At 39.5% G+C, this 19,909-nt stretch overlaps 1 protein-coding gene and 1 long non-coding RNA gene across 4 annotated transcripts; one reads left to right on the forward strand and one right to left on the reverse strand.

Moving 5' to 3' along the window:
- The first annotated feature begins 6,909 nt into the window (after window positions 1–6,909).
- Window positions 6,910–11,956, forward strand: LOC108414213 (gastrula zinc finger protein XlCGF7.1-like). The gene is made up of 2 exons (XM_017687035.2): window positions 6,910–6,994; window positions 10,327–11,956. Exon 2 carries the CDS (start codon window positions 10,384–10,386, stop codon window positions 11,149–11,151), a length of 768 nt encoding a protein of 255 aa, XP_017542524.1. The 5' UTR covers window positions 6,910–6,994; window positions 10,327–10,383; the 3' UTR covers window positions 11,152–11,956.
- A 2,586-nt stretch (window positions 11,957–14,542) lies between these two features.
- On the reverse strand, window positions 14,543–19,864 carry LOC108414309. 3 transcript variants are annotated; one of them, XR_001856853.2, is made up of 3 exons: window positions 19,793–19,864; window positions 17,283–17,369; window positions 14,543–14,689 (listed from the first exon to the last, which is right to left on the reverse strand). It is a non-coding gene; the product is annotated as an uncharacterized LOC108414309 (long non-coding RNA). The 3 variants fall into 3 exon arrangements; XR_001856856.2 differs by having other exon boundaries at window positions 19,537–19,858; XR_001856855.2 differs by lacking the exon at window positions 17,283–17,369 and having other exon boundaries at window positions 19,537–19,858.
- Between the last annotated feature and the right edge of the window lie 45 nt (window positions 19,865–19,909).

The following is a 19,909-nucleotide window of genomic DNA, read 5'->3' on the forward strand; positions in this document are numbered from 1 at the left end:
TGTTTTTCTGTAAAGAACACAAGTGTGTCTTAAAATTAATTAAAACAATAATTAAGCATATCTACACAAAATATAAATCTATTAAAAAGTCATTAAGATCCTCAAGCTGTTAGCATGGATGCTAGTTAATCACATTGTGTGTATTCATTAACTCTAAGCTAAAAAAACTGCACCCTGTTTCTTTCAACCCCATGACTTAAGCCACTATCAGTAAAGAAATCTCACATTGGAATGGTTAAATGCATGTTTTTCATAGACATAATGTTAAATGACTTTTTAAAAATAGCTAAATGTATTATAAACCTTCTATTACAGAAATTTAAACAGCCCAATACAGAAACAAAATACAAGGGCATGTATTTCCTTATATGTAAGACACATTCCAAACATTCCATGTTTCATTCCAAAAATGTATTCCAAAGTCCATTAAGCAAAAATATATATGTTTTACAATTTCTATACCTTTATACATATATATATATATATATATATATATATATATATATATATATATATATATATATATATATATATAGCCATCCATCCATTTTCTAAGCCGCTTCTCCGTCAGGGTCGCAGGGGGGTGCTGGAGCCTATCCCAGCAGTCTTCGGGCAGAAGGCAGGATACACCCTGGACAGGTCGCCAGTCCATCACAGGGCAGACAGACAGACACAGACAGTCAATCACACACTCACACCCAGGGGCAATGTAGCATGTCCAATTGGCCTGACTGCATGTCTTTGGACTATGGGAGGAAACTGGAGAACCCAGAGGAAACCACGCAGACACGGGGAGAACATTCAAACTCCACACAGGACCACAGAGGACCCTGGTGTTTGTTTGTTTGTTTATTTTCCATATAATAAGTCATTCAGAGTGGTTCGACATGAAATGTGAGAAAAACACTAGCATAACCATTTGACTATACAACACAACCAGTGAACCTACATCTACATCTATCTATTTTAGTCACATAACCCACACTAATTAAACCCACAACCTGATACAATAAAGCCCAATATATACATACATACAAGGGCGCAACTGTCTAAGCGTTGGCCCTATCATCAGGAGATCGCAAGTTCGATCCCTAGTGATGCTATGGCTGTCCGTAGCCGGGAGTCCAAGAGAGCACAACTGGCCTCACTCTCTCTGGGTGGGTAGGATGGCACCCCCATCACTCAACGTGATGCTAGTCAGCGCAGGCGTCTATTAACTGATGTAACAGATCTGGCGGTTGGAGCTTTCTTCCGAGTGCATTTGGTTGTCCAATGATGTTGCGTGCTGCTTTCACAGACTTCACCCTCCTAGCGTTGATAGTATTGTGTGATTGGGGGAATCCTAACTAATTGGAATTGGATTTCCTGCCAGGAGTGCAATGCCTCCCAAGAGCCTCTTTGCATTGCCATGCCTCCTGAGGCCCTTATGGTAGTGCAGCCCAAGGTGGTTGCCACAGTACATTTTCTTTGTGTACTATTTAGCCTCACAATACCATAAATGGGTTAGAAAATGCCTTTTTGACCCAAATACTCTCTCAAAACTATCATAAAACAATGTATCAGACATTAGGCAGCATATTTGTCAGCATTTCTTGTAATACTGTAGCGCTCTAATTCGGAAAGTTTTGATAAATTGGTGTATTTCACATCAAACCAGTCTGAGTGAGTTTGTTTACCTTCATTTACCTACAATTATACAAAGACATTGAAAAATCTGTGGAATTGTCCTTTAAGGATTTTTTTTGAGTAAAATGTTCTATTCACAGCACTGCTTAATTTTATTATTACTTACACTATTGATAAGCATCTATTTTTAAGACCTGCATTAAAAAGTAGCACTTACTTTGTACCTTCAGTATGTAGCTATGTAAACATGCAAGTACAGTAAACTCTGGATGAACAGCACGTCTTCATGAGAAGAATGTTACTGTAGTCTTTTCACCTTCAAACCAGCTGCACTGGAAAAGTGAGAGTGTAATTTGATATAGTGTAGTCACAGCTCATTTCATTCAAATCAATAGGGCCTGATATACAAAGCTGATAAAGAGAAAACCTAGCAGACTCATATTCATTCAGTGTCCCTTGATTTTATCTGAATGGTCAAAATACTCTAATTGAACATGGTAGCATGCAGCATTATCAGAGTCTGGTTGTATAACAGCTTTTACAGTTCTAAGCACCTGCTGTTGAGAGAGTGATTAGGCTATAGTACAGCAACAGTGGACTTCAGACTGTCAAATAAAACCTACACAGCGATGCAAGAGCTGCCATGTAAGCCGAGTGTTGCTGTCTGATAGTGAAAGATAAAGCTTTTCTTTATCTGTGCTGTACGAAAATACATTTCCATATTTATGCTTTATGGTTTACTTATAAAAAACGTATAGAAAACACTATTCTAACATGTATTGGGGACATGTAGGGGCACTGTCATTAGTTTAGCTGTGGTTTTGAGTATTACAGTTTACAGTGCTAAACCCAGGTGCTGTGCCATTTTAAAGTCACAAATCTGCCACTAGATGACCGGTTTAACGGAGGGTTATCTCAAATCTGCTGCAGACATGGTTTTACAGAGGTTTCAAGCAAGATTATCGTAGCTGAAGCACATCTTTAGCTCAAATGTTTAAATTTCACATACATAATAATCCAGATGCCTTCCATCATAATGTTTCACTGACTTCAAGGCAAGTTTAATTTAATGCTATATTGCTTAATTAAACACACACTGAGGTACCATGCTCAACTAAAAGAAGCGTTAATCAGTGCAGTCTTGAGTAGACTTTTCAGTATGTATTGTTCAGAGAAGCTTAAGATGATCTATGTTTTATGGCAGCCCTGTACGAAGGTCGACCTGTGACATGCACAGACTTTGTGAAATTTCCATCGCTCTATTAGGTTAGGGCTAAAATAACGTAGGCTGTTATTATGTGCTGTAACTACAAATGAACTGAAATATGACAATATTAATTTTTATATTTGCATTTAAATGTTATATAACCAGGTTTAATTTAACACATAGCTGCATGTTAAACCCTTTTAGGTACTGGTTTAGCCAAACCTGTGCTAAACTGAAACTAAACTAAAGATAAGATAGTGACGGAGCAATGGCCCCATGTAGTTCTTTGGTTTTTTTGCAAAATATATGATCTTTCTGCTGTTTCCTCCCCAGGTAGGACTCTTCTCCCCAGCTAGGACTATCAAATAAACATATTACTTCAGAGACTCAGTTGTGACTCTGGTGTTTAAATGATTTCTTGTGTTTGGTAGAGTTTGCTTCAACACTCCAAAGCAACAAAACAGCACCATTATCTAGCTAACCTTCAACATTTTACACCATGTACTCTAACTAACCTAAACTCTTAGCAAATTTGAGCACAGTTTAAAAGCCAGCATCTGTGATGCTATGGGGGGCATTAGTGTACATAGCAGGGTTGACTTGCACATCTGTGAACATACTATTAATGCTGAAAGATATTTACAGATAGATTTTGGCAAAATATGGGCCTTGCTTGTTTCAGCAAGACAATGCTAAACCACATTCTGCATGTATTACAACAGCATGGCTCTATAGCAGGAGTTAGGTTGCTAAACCAGCCTGCTCGCAGTCCAGACCGGTCACTCATTGAAAACATTTGCCATATTATAAAACAAAAAATTCAACAAATAAGATCCCAAACTGTCGAGCAGCTAAAATTGGTCTCCTCGGTTCCCAAACAAGAAGAGGTGGTAAACACAGTGGTAAACACGACCCTAACTTTTTTAAATGTGTTGCTGACATCAAATTCAAAATGGCTCTATATTTTTCAAAGAACAATCAATTTTCTCAGTTTAAAATTTTATATGTTGCCTGTAATATTTTCAATATATCAATACAATATATATATATATAGTGTTTAAATGATTTGTGCATCATTGCATTCTGTTTTTCATTTATATTTTGCACAGCATCCCAACTTTTTTGGAAATGAGGTATTTGTTAATAAATGCTTACTTTTTTGGCAGGCATTTCATTGCAGGCATCAATTTCAGAAATAGCATTATATTTTACTCTGTTATATATGCTGTGCTAACCGATGACTTGTCAGGCACTCTAGTAGGACTAACTGGATGATTTTGTTCTGTTTTGTTCATATATGACATATGTCCTCTGCTAGGCTAACAATCACCCTGAAAGCAGCAGGTTCATTAACTAAATTATGAGCCTGCTAATGCCATTATTAAAGCAGCTAGATGGCTACACCTACTGAAAAAAGACCATTATAACTTTTAGGATTAAAACATGATGGTTTTTCTTTTTAATGAAAATTGATTTAGGGGCCACTAGTGTCTACCATTACTGTAGGACACCTTGAAGTCCCATAGGGAAACCGTTTAATGCATCTGGAATCAGTCTCAGAAAAACTGTTAAACCATTTTAGGCTAAATAAACCTTTACACTGTGATGTCAACCCTTCAAGAAAACTCAAAATACCATTACTGACTACTCCACACCACCAGGAAGAAACAGAAATGTTTCATGGTATCTATGATTTTCTCAGCAGGGACTGACTAGAAGATGACATCTTTTAGCCATTAACTAACTAACATTACTCTTGTTGCCTAAACCCAGGTTCTCTGGTGGTATGCTTGGAGCTAGGAATGGTACTGACAGTTTTTCCAGTATTTGTTTTGGACAAGATTTGAAAGACTTACAGATAAGTGCACATTATTAACTCAGCTGACTGGGGTAGTCCCAAAGTAACTAAAACCACTGAGTTTTTTTTTTCCATTTCAAATTGTTGTACAATCAAACCAGCAAAAGGATAGAGGTGGCATCCTCATACCTGTGAAGATGGACCGAGTCCTATGTGAAGATCACATTTCCATGAGTTTTAAAGCCAGTGAACTGAACTATGGTGTTGCATCTGTACTGCTGTTATTGGCTTACACATTTATTCAAATGGAGCAGTCTTATGGATCTACGGAGCCCCACTGTTGACACCTTGTATAAATAAAAATAATGCATGGTCACGACTTAGTAAGCCGTGATTTCATTCCCATACCTTACTAAGTCATGGCCATGACTTAATCATCTCATTCCCACACCTTATCTACATCTTTGATGAGGGAAGGTGTTTCTGATCAGGCAGCGCATATTGAGCCTGAACAGTATGAGCCACTGGTTCAAGCCGCAGAAGAGTTAACATAGCACCAGAAAATGATTAGCAGTGAGTGGGAGAGGTGCCCAAACTAGAACATTCCCTAAAACCGTGACAGCTCGCTTCTAATGATCTGTTCAGCAAGTCCATATTCGATATAACCTCGAGTCCTGATTTCTTAAATGCACTGAATTTCGAATAAATAAAGTAGATTTCTTTGAACACTGTTCAAGTTAATTCATTCATGCATTCAGTTTGACATCAAGGTTGCAGACTGCATCAGGCTGTACACACGAACGGTGTATCTCCTCACTCTAGGCTAGAGTATCGCATCATCAGGTGGCCGTAATGTTGTTTGACTGATCTGCATACTGCTATGTGCCGTGGTACTTTGGCAAAGTTTGGTAAAGTTAATGAAAGGTTTGAGGGTCTAGTTACTCTTTACAGACTGTTAATCAACAAAAATCTATAGTATGAAATAAAAATAAAAAAAATATGAGCAGTTTTAGTCAATGTGCCAAAAACAGTTGGGGATGTCTGTTATGTTTACTCCCATCTAACAACTCCCTGGCTCTCTCTGCTTTTCTGAAAGCTTCTTTCAGAGTCTCCAGGCCATCCTTTCAACCTGCCTCTAGTCTTTCCGGTCCATGGGCTCCATCATCATGTTCTTACTCCTGTTAGTGTTTGCTGTTATGTTCTGTAATGGAGATGTTTAATGAGTCAGACCCGGGAGGCTTTGGAAGCATATTCAGGACTATTATTGATAAATCATTTCTATTCATTTGGCACTAGAAAGCTAAACCATCTAGCTAACGTCAAGGCTACAAGCGCACGAGGCGGCTCAACACCACAGCCACGAACCATGCCTTGACCAATTGGCATAAAGCTGCTTAAGAAACGATGCCGTGATTGGTGCGCTGACAGGACCCGCCCCTCGGCGGCTCTGATTGGCTGGAGTTTTGACACAAACATTCACAGCGAGCAGATGTGAAAGTTGGGCGCGCGCTGTGGAGCTGAGACATGATTTGCGCGCACGTGCGAGTTTTGAAGGTAAAGAGCATCAGTGAGCAGGTTTTCCAGTTTTGGGTGAAAACCGGAGTGTTTTACACCTGCGAGTTCTGAAAGGGAAAATTACTGTTCTGCAGATTTTCAAGTTTTGAATGAAACCAGAGTGTTGAGCAAATTCGACGTGTTTACCTGCGAACTTCGTGCTGACAAGTGCGTTGAAGTTCGTTAGCTGCGCTCAGAGCGCCGCTGTCCTCTCAGACCGGACCATTCCTCTCTCAAACATCAGGATCTTCTCTCAAATATTTTGGCACAAAATAACAAAAGATTTTAAAAAATTTCTGCAATTAAAATTTATCCTCGAATGTTAGTATAAATCATTTTTGAACGAAGTTTTTAACGATGTTTAACAGGAGTGTGTACTTAGGTAGACCTTTTTACGTCATCCTGTCCAGATGAGACAGTACCACATACACATACTTGTCATTTTTTTTGCACAATGTAATTTAAAGAATTTTCTTCTAATCTGAACAAAATCAAAGATCATACACGACGTCATGGTAAAACCATGAATCCTCTGAATTCTTCACTTTGCCGTTACCCAGTCAGAGCGCGGGAGGCGGGCCTGTACTGAATACAGGTGGGATTAAAATGACGATCCTTCCGCCTGTTTCCGTGATCTCGCTGTTCCAGTGTAAAGCCGCTGTGGGCCAGGTGGTGGCGCTCATTCTGTAACCATCACATTCTCCAACTGCTCTAAAGCGGAGAAGCAGAAGGTTGTGTTGTGGTCAGCTGTCCCCGCCTCCGCTCGTGGTGCTGCTGGAGGATCAGAAATAAGAGCTGAGCTGCTGAAGGTAGGAAACTGTCCGACACTTTAACACTCGCTGTTCTTCATTCACTCTCACACAAACAGCTGGAGACACACTAGAGTTTAGAAAATAAGATTTGAGGGATTTACAGTAGAATAGCCAACACTTCAGCAGCTTCACTCAAACTTGGCTGAATGATGTGAGCTGATGTGCCAGAATATTTGGTTGCCAGTGTATTTCTAGTAGGGTTTGGCAAACAAAGAGCAGCTTTCTGATGTTTCTGGTTTATTTATGATTTATAATATATTTATATATATGTGCAAGATGTGATAACCTTGTTGAGACAACGTAAACAGCACCACCCTTTGACAACGTTGTAGCAATGTTATAAGAAAGTAGACAATGCTGGACATGTAATTAATGTAGAAATACTGACTGATATTTGCTGATATTATTGAAAGTGGGCATAATCGAGAAATGTGAGAAAATCACAGTTTGTTCTAGAACAATATGAAGTACTTTATGAGATATGTTAATGTCTGGGTGGTGGTTACTGGTCAATGACTGGTAGATTAAGAGCAGGTATGGTGGGTGGAGATACAAGAAAGCATAAAACTGTATAATGTATAAACACACCTCCTTTTCAATGGTACCTTCGCACATGCAAGTCACCCATGCTGTGGGCACAGATGCACCCCCATACCATGACAGATGTTGGCTTTTGTACCTTTTGCTGATAGGTCTGAATGGTTCCTTTCTTCTGCACGGAGAACTCAACTTGAATTTTTCCCCAAAACAAGCTGAATCATTTCCACTGTCTTTTGGACCATCTGAGATGAGTTCGGGCTCGGAGAACTTGGTGGAGTTTTTATATTGAATTGATGTGTGGCTCCTTACATAGTAGAGTTGCAGTTCTTGATGCAGCGGCGGACTGTGTTAAGTGACAATGGTTTTCCGAAGTCCTTCTGAGCCCATGTGGCTATATTTAATACAGTAGCATAAAGGTTTCTAATGCAGTGCATGCACACAAATGGTTATATAAAAATGCAGGATGTAAAATTTCCAAATTTCACATGCTCAAAATATTTATAAGGCTGGGGTATTGCTTTGCATAGCTGATCTACATGCAGTTTCTCTTACAGCTGATGTCAGTCAGTTGTTTTCATTATTTACAGAATGCTGATATGACTTGGTTTGTGTATCTGTTTGAAGAGTTTGGGTGATTAGGTGACAGGCTTCTCTGCATCAAATAAAAGTATATGCTTTGGCAGGCAAGCAAGCAAAGTTTATTTATATAGCACTTTTTACAACAGGTGTTGTCACAAAGCAGCTTTACAGAACAATCAGTATTACAGAAAGAAAGAAAAGAAAAATCCGGGTCGATGCCCCCATGAGCGTTGCCAGTGGCAACAGTGGCAAGGAAAAACTCCCTGAAAGAGGAAGAAACCTTGAGAGGAACCAAGACTCAGAAGGGGAACCCATGCTCCTCTGGTCGACACCGGATAGCAAAGACTGTTACTAAGAAGGGTTATAGAACAAAGTGGGGGAAAAAAAGAAAGCAGCGGCTAATTTGATTAGTTTATGATTATGCAGCAGCAGCAACAGTGGAGGTCAAGCTGATAGCTGGTGAGCAGTGGCACCCGATAAGGGCAGAAGGGCCAACAGCATCAGACGCACAGGATGGGCAGCTGTTCAACTCGGCAAAGAAAAGAGTCAGTTCTGTAAAGAGTGGCTGACCACAGATTACAGTATAACAGAACAGCAGAGACTCCGGCAGGTCTAGATCTGACAGGGAAGACTAATTGCCAAAGGCTTGACTATACAAGTAAGTTTTTAGCCTCCCCCATCAGGCTCTCCCCCCTGATGTAACTTTATTTAATTCTAGGTACCAGTAGTGAGCCAGCACCTTGTGATCTAAGCAGGCATGATGGTTGATAGTAGGAGAGAAGCTCACTCAGGTACTGAGGGGCGAGTCCGTTTAGAGCTTTATAGGTCAATAATAGAATTTTATAATAAATGCGAAATTTAACTGGTAACCAGTGCAGGGCTGATAAAACTGGTCTAATATGGTCAAATTTTCTGGTTCTTGTGAGGACTCTGGCTGCAGCATTCTGGACTAGCTGAAGCTTGAGGCTTTTGCTGGGACAGCAAGACAGCAGGGCATTACAGTAATCTAGGCTTGAAGTAATAAAAGCATGAACTAGTTTTTCTGCATCATGTAGAGATAATGCATTTCTTAATTTAGCAATATTGCAGAGATGCAGGAAGGCTGTTCTAGTGATATTAGTTATATGTGCATCGGGGGACAGATCAGGGTCTATCACGACACCAAGATTTTTTACAGATGAGCTTGATGCAACTGAGAAATTGTTAAGTTTAAGAGGTAAGTTAGACAGTTTATTCCTAGCTCCTTTTGGACCAAGAAGCAGGACCTCTGTTTTATCCGAATTAGGTAAGAAAAGGTTACTCAACATCCAGTCTTTTATGTCTTTTACACAGTCCTCAATCTTGCCAAGTTTGATTTTATTATCCGGTTCACTTGATATGTGTAACTGAGTGTCATCGGCATAGCAGTGGAAATTTATATTGTGTTTACTGATAATGGTGCCCAATGCTAACATATAAATTGTGAATAATATAGGCCCTTAAATAGAGCCTCGTGGAACACCATACTTTTGCAAGAACAGATGATTCACCCTTTACATTAACAAACTGATAGTGATCAGTGAGGTAGGACCTGAACCAGGAAAGAGCTATTCCTCTTATCCCTGCAAGGTTTTCCAGTCTATCTAGTAAGATAGTGTGGTCTATTTTGTCAAATGCTGCACTTAGATCAAGGAGGACTAGCAGAGACACATTTCCTTTGTCAGAGAATAATAGATCATTTACAATTTTTACTAGTGCTGTTTCTGTACTGTGATGTGGCCTAAAACCAGACTGAAATTGTTCAACTAGATGATTACTATGCAAATAAGAGCTATAAAAGAGTTTTGCCATCACTTTTTCCAAGATCTTAGATATAAAGGGAAGATTTGAGATCTATAATTTGATAAATTGCAGGGATCGAGGTTAGCTTTCTTAATCAACGGTCTAATTACTGCAAGTTTAAAAGTTTTTGGGATATATTCAAGGCTAAGAGAGGAGTTTATTATTGACAGAATAGCCCTGGTTATTTCTGGTAAAATTTCCTTGAGTAAACCTGTAGGAATCGTATCTAAAATACAGGTAGATGATTTTGAGGAAAAGACTTTAGACTTTTGCAGTAAGAACGGCATTGATGATTTACATCAGACTATTGTGCTGCATTGCATATTAAGTTTATATTGTTTTTTATCTTTGAAATGAATGACGTCCAGTTTCAATTCTCCTGATCCTAGGACCCACTTTCCTATGCTGCTTGAACATACTTCTGTAAACACATCAGGACGTTCCATATGGCCTCCAGAAGAATCATCGCTGGTACCCTCCACACAAACTCATCTTACAGACGGACAAAGAAACGAAGCAAGAAGAGAACTCACAACTGCTCAGAGTGTGGAAGGGGTTTTGATCGACAAAGTAATCTCAAAATACACCAGCGCATTCATGCAGGAGTTAAACCATATTACTGCTCAGAGTGTGGGAAGAGTTTTACTGTACAAAGTTCTCTCAAACAACATCAACGCATTCACACAGGAGAGAAGCCGTTTCACTGCTCAGGGTGTGGGAAGAGTTTTAATCAACAGATTCATCTTCAACGACATCAGCGCATTCACACAGGAGAGAAGCCATATTACTGCTCAGAGTGTGGCAAGAGCTTTAATCAACAGATTCATCTCCAACGACACCAGCGCATTCACACAGGAGAGAAACCATATCACTGCTCAGAGTGTGGGAAGAGCTTTACTCAGCAGAGTTCTGTCCAGCAGCACCAGCGCATCCATACAGGAGAGAAACCATATTACTGCACAGAATGTGGGAAGAGTTTTACTGTACAGAGCCATCTCCTACAACACCAGCGCATTCACACAGGAGTGAAGCCGTTTCACTGCTCAGAGTGTGGGAAGAGCTTTACCGTACAGAGCACTCTCCTAAAACACCAGCGCATTCACACAGGAGAGAAGCCGTATCACTGCTCAGAGTGTGGGAAAAGCTTCAGGCATTCAAATACTGTGAAGTCACACAAGTGCACTATGAACAGTGGAGGAAATGGGCAGCAGTGAGTGTAAACATAACACCATGTCAGGAGTCTGGAGGAGACTGCTTTTAGAGGGGGAACACCACATTTTGTCGTTTTACTCTGTGTCTAAAGTACGTGCATAAAATACATCAAAATTTCCTGTGCTGAAGTCAAGACCTCAGCATACTGTATTATTATAAGTCTGGTCTGTGAGTAGCAGTTGCTCTACCCCAATCCCAAATGGACAGCATCTACTTTTCTGCCACATGTGTTGTATCCAGACACCCTATAGGTTAGTGCAACTTCTTGATGCCCTCTTACTGGATGCCTGAATACCAGAGAAGATGTGAGAAGCCGCTCAAAACACCTGCCGAAGCATTTTGCATCAGGGGAAACATGCAAAGATACCCAGGATGCCTTTTACAGATTTTAAAGTGGCGTTACTGCATGCACAGCCAGACAGGACAGGCAAACACGACACAATTCAACTGTACTTTAAATTCTGTTTTGTTTGTTTGTTTACATATTCGCTTCTTTCTCTCTTCTCTCTGTCTGTGTTAAGCAATATATACATTTTATTCAACTTTTTTTTAATTCAATTTTATTGACCTATTCACACAAAGCTGAAGTCGCTTCTTGTTTGAATTTCCTTTTCCACTTTAAACAGTGCAGCAGTTACATTCTGGCAACTTAGAACAGGAAATTTCAAACAAGAATCTGCCGAATAAGAAACAAATTCGGCCTCATCCTTTTCACTGACATTAACTTATTGTAAAAAATAGACAGGAAATACTGCAGTAGTGCTGTCACTGTTTCCAAATAAAGAAGATAAATCTAAAAACAAAGAATATAAAGAGCTTTAATAAGATTATTTCTGTCTCTCTGGCTTGTTCACACTGATATGACAGACATTACTGATTACTGCTAGGGAGTGCTGATTGGGAGCACTCCCTGTCGGAAGAAAACCTTATATCTACAAAATAGTAACTTTACAGGAGAAGGAACAAACATGCTTCACTTTCAATGTAAGTCAATGGAACCAGAATTTTTCCCATGTCATTCTGGGTAATTTCTTTAAGGCCACTCACTATAACATTTACAAACAATGTAAAGAGTAACAGATACTTTCAAATTATGTCAAAAACTGAAAAATGTCAAAAATGGAGATACAAGGTTTTCTTTTCTTCCGACAGCAATGATTTTTTATATATATATATATATATATATATATAACAGCAGTGTCACAATGTTTTATGCCTTTCAGCGTTCAGGAAACGGGAGCGCCCTCTAGTGTTTGAAAAACCCGGGAGACATTACAGAGTGGTAATTCTCCCCTCTTTCCCAATTCAGGGGCTGCATCCTTCAAAGTCCACGGCTTCGTAGACTGTGTCCAGTACTTACATTTAAAAGTGTACTCCACAGCTGGCCTCAGATCCTCTGCTGACGCTGCCTTGTTTTTGAATTCTGACCGGCACGCAGTAAACCTGGGGAAATGTCAGCCGGCGATCTGTTGGATCCTTCGTTGGAAAAGAAGGACACGTTTCTCCCCTGCATGTGAAGGAGACTTCAATATAGGACTGCCTTGTAACGACGCTGTGTAGCAAACGTCCTTCAAATGCAGCCTCCAAAGGAAGCAGTCCCTGAATTGAGACACAGCCTACAAGTTCTGTGGTATTTCCAGAGAACTCGTCTGTAATGTCTTCTTGGTTTCTCAAACACTAAAGTGTGCTCCTGAGCCCAAGATGAAGGGGTTAAGATGCAGCATTTGAACAAAATCATACTTTATAAATGCGAAAACATTTAAATGTAAAAGAATACATGAATGTCTTGAACAGTGAATAGCATAAAACATTGTAACGCCGCTGTTATATCTTTTAGAGATGTTGAACTCGGGTTATAGGAGTTTCAAATGGCGCCTCATCCATGTCAGTGAGCGTGAACAGCCAATGAGTTGCCAAAAATCAGCACTCAATAGGAAAAACCGGCTGTCGTATTTCTCAATCCTGGAGATCTACCACGCTGTAGAGTTTAGCTCCTGCTCGAATGTAGCACACCTGTTGCAGGTCATGAAGTACTCTATAGGCACCTGAATGTTACAGCCAGGTGTGTTGGCTCTTAACTCTCCAGGATCATGAATAAGCACCCATGTACAAGTTGCCTAGTAGGTTACAGCAGAGGCAGTGCTGCATTACAGCAGGGCCAGCGCCCCCTCCAGGTCTCACCCTGCTATTACAGTATATTGTGTACGAGAATAACTATGATCTAGACTAGTAATTTAAGGGGGCCTAAATTACATTAAAACGACCCTAGCGACGGCCATTGAGCAAACTAATGCTAATTAAGATAGCGAGATAACGTTAGTGACCAGACTGAGAGAAATCTCAACAGACCTTCTCTCCGCATCCAGTTATCAAAGCTTTTATTAACATAGATTTTAGTTTCTCCTGTTCATATTGGGCTGTTACTGTGCCTATCTGCACCAGCAACATCAGCAGTTAACATTCCCAGTTAATTGTTGATATTATGGAAATGTGTTGGAGCCTAATGCAGAAAAGACATTCACTCAACATCACTGACTGTACAGTGTTGTAGTAGGTTGAATTTGGAATGGCCCGTCATCTATCCAGCACTGACTATTAAGGTAAGCAAGCTTTTAAATTGTCTGTTAGAAACCATATTGCAGTATTGTTGACATTAATCTGCCTTTCTGATTCCATGGCATCATGGTAATCTTACTATATATGCATTTAATAAATATTAATATTGATAAAACATGTTTAAATGTGTTTGTGTGAGCTACGGAAATAATATCTGCATACAGATCAAGTAATTTAATTATTTTATTTAACATTTCTATGAGGAAAAGGCACTTCAACAGCACCGGCCACTTTTACTCTGTTCTTCAATGGTCAAGACCCCCAAACAACCACCACATAGCAGGCATTATTTAGGTGGTGGATCATTCTCTAATCATTAAAGAACAGGGTAAAAGGAGGTTAACAAAGTATGCAGAGAAACAGATGAACTACAGTCTAATTCTAGAACTACAAAGTGCACTGATATGGTAAGTGGAGGTGAAAACATTGACAGTCAGTGTAGAAACAAGGAGGTGTTCCTAATACAGTGATTGGTGATTGTATATATTATATACATAAACATATTTAATTCATTAAATACATATGTAATAAACCTAAACATGAATAGCATGTCAAGCATTGGGTTTGTGTTGCATGTAGTTTCGACCAAGGTTTACTGTGCTGCACAGGAATGCCCCTCGGAGAAAAGGGTAAGAATGTACAGTTTCCCAACTGACATGGAGAGGAGAAAAAAAATGGTTGGCTCAAGTTACCCTACCATTACTGAAGATTACGACAACAGAAAATATCTTAGGTAATCAAACACTGTATTTGCACTCCTCAAAGAGACCCCACCACTGGGAAGCATAATGTTTGGTTTATTAAAATGAATGAACATGGAAAGACTTGCAAAACCCAGAAAGTTGAGACTCAAGGTGCAGGGTGAGGTTGCTGTCTCACTGCAGGCAGTGTTCAGCTTCCTTTGAGCTCCACATGGTTCTTGTGCTGAAAGAGAGAGTGAGAGAACAAGAAAAAGACAGGTTTAGACACACCTATATAGTCTTAGACAAGACATTGCCTTGGGAAATGAGGTGTTGTCTTTGTTCCCCAACTTATAGAACTTCATCAGCTGTGATCATTACAGGATCACAGGTTTTGCTGCAAATGCAGCTGGTGGCATCGGTTACTGTTGTGATATGAATTCATATAAAGTGGTCTCATGTTCTTGGTTGAGTTGTTGTGTGTGGTAAGTAAAATTATGTCATTTTGGCACATTTTGAGGCAGACCAGTTTGTCAAGACCAAAAAGGACAAAACTAGACTGAGAGCAGATGATTTCCACCATCTTTGTGCATCACCCCATGGTCAAAAATAGGAGGCCCCTGCACCATGATGTACCACTGGATGTGTAAATATAGAGCCCATACCTGCTGATCACAGTTATTATGTTAGTGGTGACAGTATGTAAGTATGAACTCAATAATTATAGTATTTCTTATTTCTAATTGACATAATACTTTGAATATTTAAAAATCAACAGTGCAATGTCTTCTTCAGTTTCATCGATTAAGGAAAGAAGGGATGAGGAGACTGAGAAGGGAAAGTGAGAGTGAAGAAAGAGAGGACATGGCTAGTGAGGAGAGATGGAGAGCTTATACTACCCTGTCAGCCAGCAGCCAATCGACTGGATTTACTGAAAAAGTCAGAGATGAGAAAATGTCATCAAAAAGGAAAGGCAGCTCAGAGAAAAACAAGGAAGAGAAATGCTGCTCATAAGAAGGAAAAGAAACTTGGGGACAAAAATTTAAAGAAAACTTTTCTAGAAGACCAAATTAAGGATTTAGGTAGACTAACCACAAAAGGGATTAAATTGAGCAATGAGAAAATTAAGAAGGCGTTAAAAATTTGCTTTGCTGCCGGTCCAACAGGATACAAGACCCTGAAGGAACTGCAGATTCTCCTGCCTGGAATAAGAACCCTGCAAAGAAGGATGCAATGTATTAAATTTGAGCCTGGTGTGTTGACACAGATCTTTGATTTCCTAAAACAAAGATTGACAGAGCTTGAAAGATAGTGTGTGTTGACTGTGAATGAAATGGCAATCACACCAAGTGTAGAGTTGCAAATTCTTCTGGATGCACAACATGGTGAAAGCAGGTAGTGGCATATCATTACAACGGCAATATTACCAATGGAACACAGTTCAGGCCAATAATTACTGAATAATGCAGAGGGCAGCATCCATAGGACGACATGCTCTCGGGTAAGTCACTTTGACGAGATGAAGGTTGGTCCTGCTCTAAATCTATTAAGTAAGGCACCAAGTGCTGGGCTGAAATACGTGGCGCAGAAAGACAACCGCCCTTGCTCCTGAAGGAAGTTGATCACAAGTATGATCTCAAGTCTGCTCAAGAGAGCAGATGTTATTCCCACCATCATTGGAAGCCTGTTCAGACAGGGGCGATAATGGCAACAACATCAATTTTGGCCATACAGGAGGTGATGCTGACATGAGGACACAAGTTTGTGTAACGTCAAGGTTCACACAAGACTGCCTTGAAAATATCGCTCCATCTGTCAGTGTGGAACAGCTGACCACAGTGAACAGATCTGCACCTGACCTCACTAAAACATAGAAGTGAATTCTCTTCATATTGCAGGCTACATCGTCCATAAAGTCATCAGATTTTCCAGCATCTGTGAAAAATGCAAAATTGCAATAGCAGAACAAAGACAGTCCTGCTGGAGGAAATGGCATCTCAGTGCACTTAAAAGAGTTCAAGGCAGGTACTCTGTCATTTCTCCCAAGAAGCATATGACTTAATTCACCAAACTGAGGAACTATTTAGGATCAGGAAATGTTGAGAAATGTGTCAGCAATGATACAAATTTAAATTAAAAACAACATTTAAAAGATGGCCATTGGAAGCAAGTGTTGATTCAAAAAGGTGAAAAGGAACAACAGTAGCCAAGCTTCAACATCTAGCAACCCCCAAACAACCAAAACAAAGGTGTTGTCAAACCCTTTAGTCATTGCAATGGAAATATTTGGACTAACCATTGCTCCTACAAGTACACTAGCTCCTCCACCCGACCAATGGCACTGCTCCTCCACATGTAATATCGGTGGGCCTCACCACTCCTGACCTATAACGTCTTTGGTCCTTACCACTCCTGACCTATAGCATCAGTGGTCATCAATATGCAGAACTGCTAACCTGTAACAGCATTACTCTTCACGCTGCAGCATTACTTATATATTTTACATGTTAAGTATGATTCCTTATATAATATGATAGTATAATAAACACTTAAGATGATTCCTTATGTTCCTTGTATTTTCCATCTTACCATAGTCCACTCAGCGCTCCTGACCTGTGGCATCACTGCTCCTCCACCACACCGCACCTATTGCTCTTACAGAAGTGTACTATACACTATATATTACTTTTAAATATAATATAAACATAATACAGTAATATAATACATATTTAGTATGATTACTTGTACAGTAGTATAGTATTTTCAGAACTTAGTATGATTCCCCATTTAGCCCAATACTGTTCATTGTTCAAAATGCTGGTCTATTTTAAACTTACCTTGTGTTTTCAATCTCATTTCCCTTCCCTTTTCCTTCAGTCCGATATCAGCTGAGGTGCAACATAATATAGACAGCAGAGCTAAGCCTACAAACAATGCATACGTTATATTGTTTACTGTTTTTGAAGTCTAAAATATGCACTCTAAAGCCATATCAATAGCAATACATCAAAAAAATAGCTCTCTTAATTATTACCGCGAAATGTTAACTCTTACTCCAAAATGGATATCCTCCTCCTCCACCACCACCAACCACTCCACAATCAACACCCCAATGTTATAATCAAGTAATATTTAACTCCCACCCTACCCCATAAAAGATCATGCTTGGAAGCCCTTATCATTAATTCCACAATTTTGGATAAAATGGTATTAAGAGAAAGGAATTTACAATTAATAGGCTATTCATGGTTAATATTCATGTGTTACTAACTTTATTCAGTATCCTGATCTTATCTGTTAACGTTCCCTAAATCTACTAATTTAGTGGAGGATAATCCACTACCATGCTTTAATGCACATGTTAATTTGATTCATATGTTAGCATACAATCTAATCCTTTAAATGTCTTACGTTTTAAAAGTGGATCACAAATTGTCGATTCTGCTGCACTGCTAGTTTTTACTGCTGACTTCCAGGAACTATTGAGAGGCTCCATGATCCGCCATTGCTGTAAAAAATGTGGTCCTTTGGAGAGAACGGTATGGAATTCCAGAGAGGCCATGAGGTGGCTATCATTTTCTGGACTGTTATCTTGAAATCATAACTTAATAATATTGTGATATCAAGATAACAAAGGTTGTTTTCGTGAGATCACAACTTATTTTTCACATGATCTCGCTACAACATAAGTTGTCTTCCAGCATTGCACATCTGATACAGCAGTACTGTATTCCTATTTTGAAGACTTTGATGAATGTAAGAACTTTTAAAATACCATGTGCCAAGCAAGAGATATGAGTTTAAGCAGCTGTATGTGTTCAGGTAAACTAGTAAGCTGGGGTCTGTTTGGGGTCTGTTACAGTTTTTTCCCCCAACTCTTCTACTCTTCAAATGGAAATGGAGTAATCCAGGATTGCCTTACAGATTTTTGGAATCTTAGACAACCTCTAAGACTCCAACTCTCTACCACAGCTTCCAGGAAAGAGAATGGAAAGCAGTTGAAAGAGTTTTTGCACATGGGTTTGTCCACCTGCTAATGCAGCTTGCACCTCCATTCTTAAAAGAGGTACCTTCTCCTGCAAATAGACAGCATTATGATGGATGTTTTTTTTTTATTACATAATTATTATTTATTTTATTACATAAGCCCTACACAAAAAATGTGCTCAAGAGATTAAATGAGAAATGAGTATATATATTTTAAAAATTGCAGATACAGGAGAAATACTCAGCATGGTTTCTGTCATAATTCTTCTGTCATGCCAACAGAGCAAAATTTGTTTTTGTGTTTTTTAAAAATAAAGTGCAGAAAAAGAGTTGGTACAACAATTAGCGTACATTATCAAATATTGGAAGCCAAGTCTGAGAGAAGTTGGGGAATGTGTACAAATTAAGGGACTCGAGGAAGTGCTTCATCATCTAAATGCAGGAAATGGCTAAATTCTATGTCTCAACAAGAAACCACCACTTCACAATTGAATCAGATAAATTCATACCCATTAGTTGGGATAGTGTAGTGGTTAACACCTCTGCCTTCTACGCTGTAGACTGGGCAAACACCCTACACTATACCAATAAGAGTCCTTGGGCAAGACTCCTAACACCGCCTTGGCCTACCTATGTAAAATAATCAAATTGTAAGTCGCTCTGGTTAAGAGCGTCAGCCAAATGCCATAAATGTAAATGTATTCAGTACCTTTTTTAAATGTGTAAGTAATGCTAAAATCTGTAGCGTACAAAGTCACTCTGCCCAATAACAAATATTGCTAAAACACACTAACAGAAACAGGCTGTGCTGGCTGTACTGTAATGTATGAGTTACCGCGTTACAACAGAACGTTCGGATGCAAAAGCTTTAAACTGGACAGAAAGCGCTTCTCTAAACTGCTCCCTCTGAGAAACACTGACCGCCTGCTCTCACAACTACAGTCACTCTCCTAAAGAGTTATTCATTTAAATATTTCTAACTTTACTCATATAGTTTGTATAATTATAGACTAGACGGCGAACTTCGTTTAACTAGCTCGTTTAGCTCTGTGCTAACGTTAACGCTAGCTAGCTCTAGCTTGGCCTAGCTTAGTTTAGTCTTACTTGTGTTGTATCAGTGTTTGTCGGCTCTGCTGTGTTTCTGTTCAGCTTCTTCTCTTTAGGTCTCTTCGTCTGGCTGCAGGTGCAGAAGCAGCAACTCCAACAGTCTGAACCGCTGCTTAATGTAAGTAGTGATTTGATAGCAGCAGTAACGCCACTTCTTCCAGTGGTTTGAAGCCGCATTAGCTCAAGTATCGCTAAACTCTATTATCAAACGCTCGTTTCTTTCTCTCTGATTAAACGCAAGAAAAAACCCTACCTCCATATTCAACACTGACGAGAGCATGATCTAGATCACAGGTTCCCAGTGCTGCAAATTTTACCGCTTTCCTGCTCTGACAAACCCACTTCAATTTAGGAAGGGCTTTTTAAAGAG

This window comes from Pygocentrus nattereri, chromosome 20 (assembly GCF_015220715.1).
Source record: "Pygocentrus nattereri isolate fPygNat1 chromosome 20, fPygNat1.pri, whole genome shotgun sequence".
Taxonomy (NCBI): Eukaryota; Metazoa; Chordata; class Actinopteri; order Characiformes; family Serrasalmidae; genus Pygocentrus; species Pygocentrus nattereri.

Excerpts from the sequence above, each read along its gene's own strand:
- LOC108414213 (XM_017687035.2), top strand. The coding sequence starts at position 10,384 with ATGGCCTCCAGAAGAATCATCGCTGGTACCCTCCACACAAACTCATCT.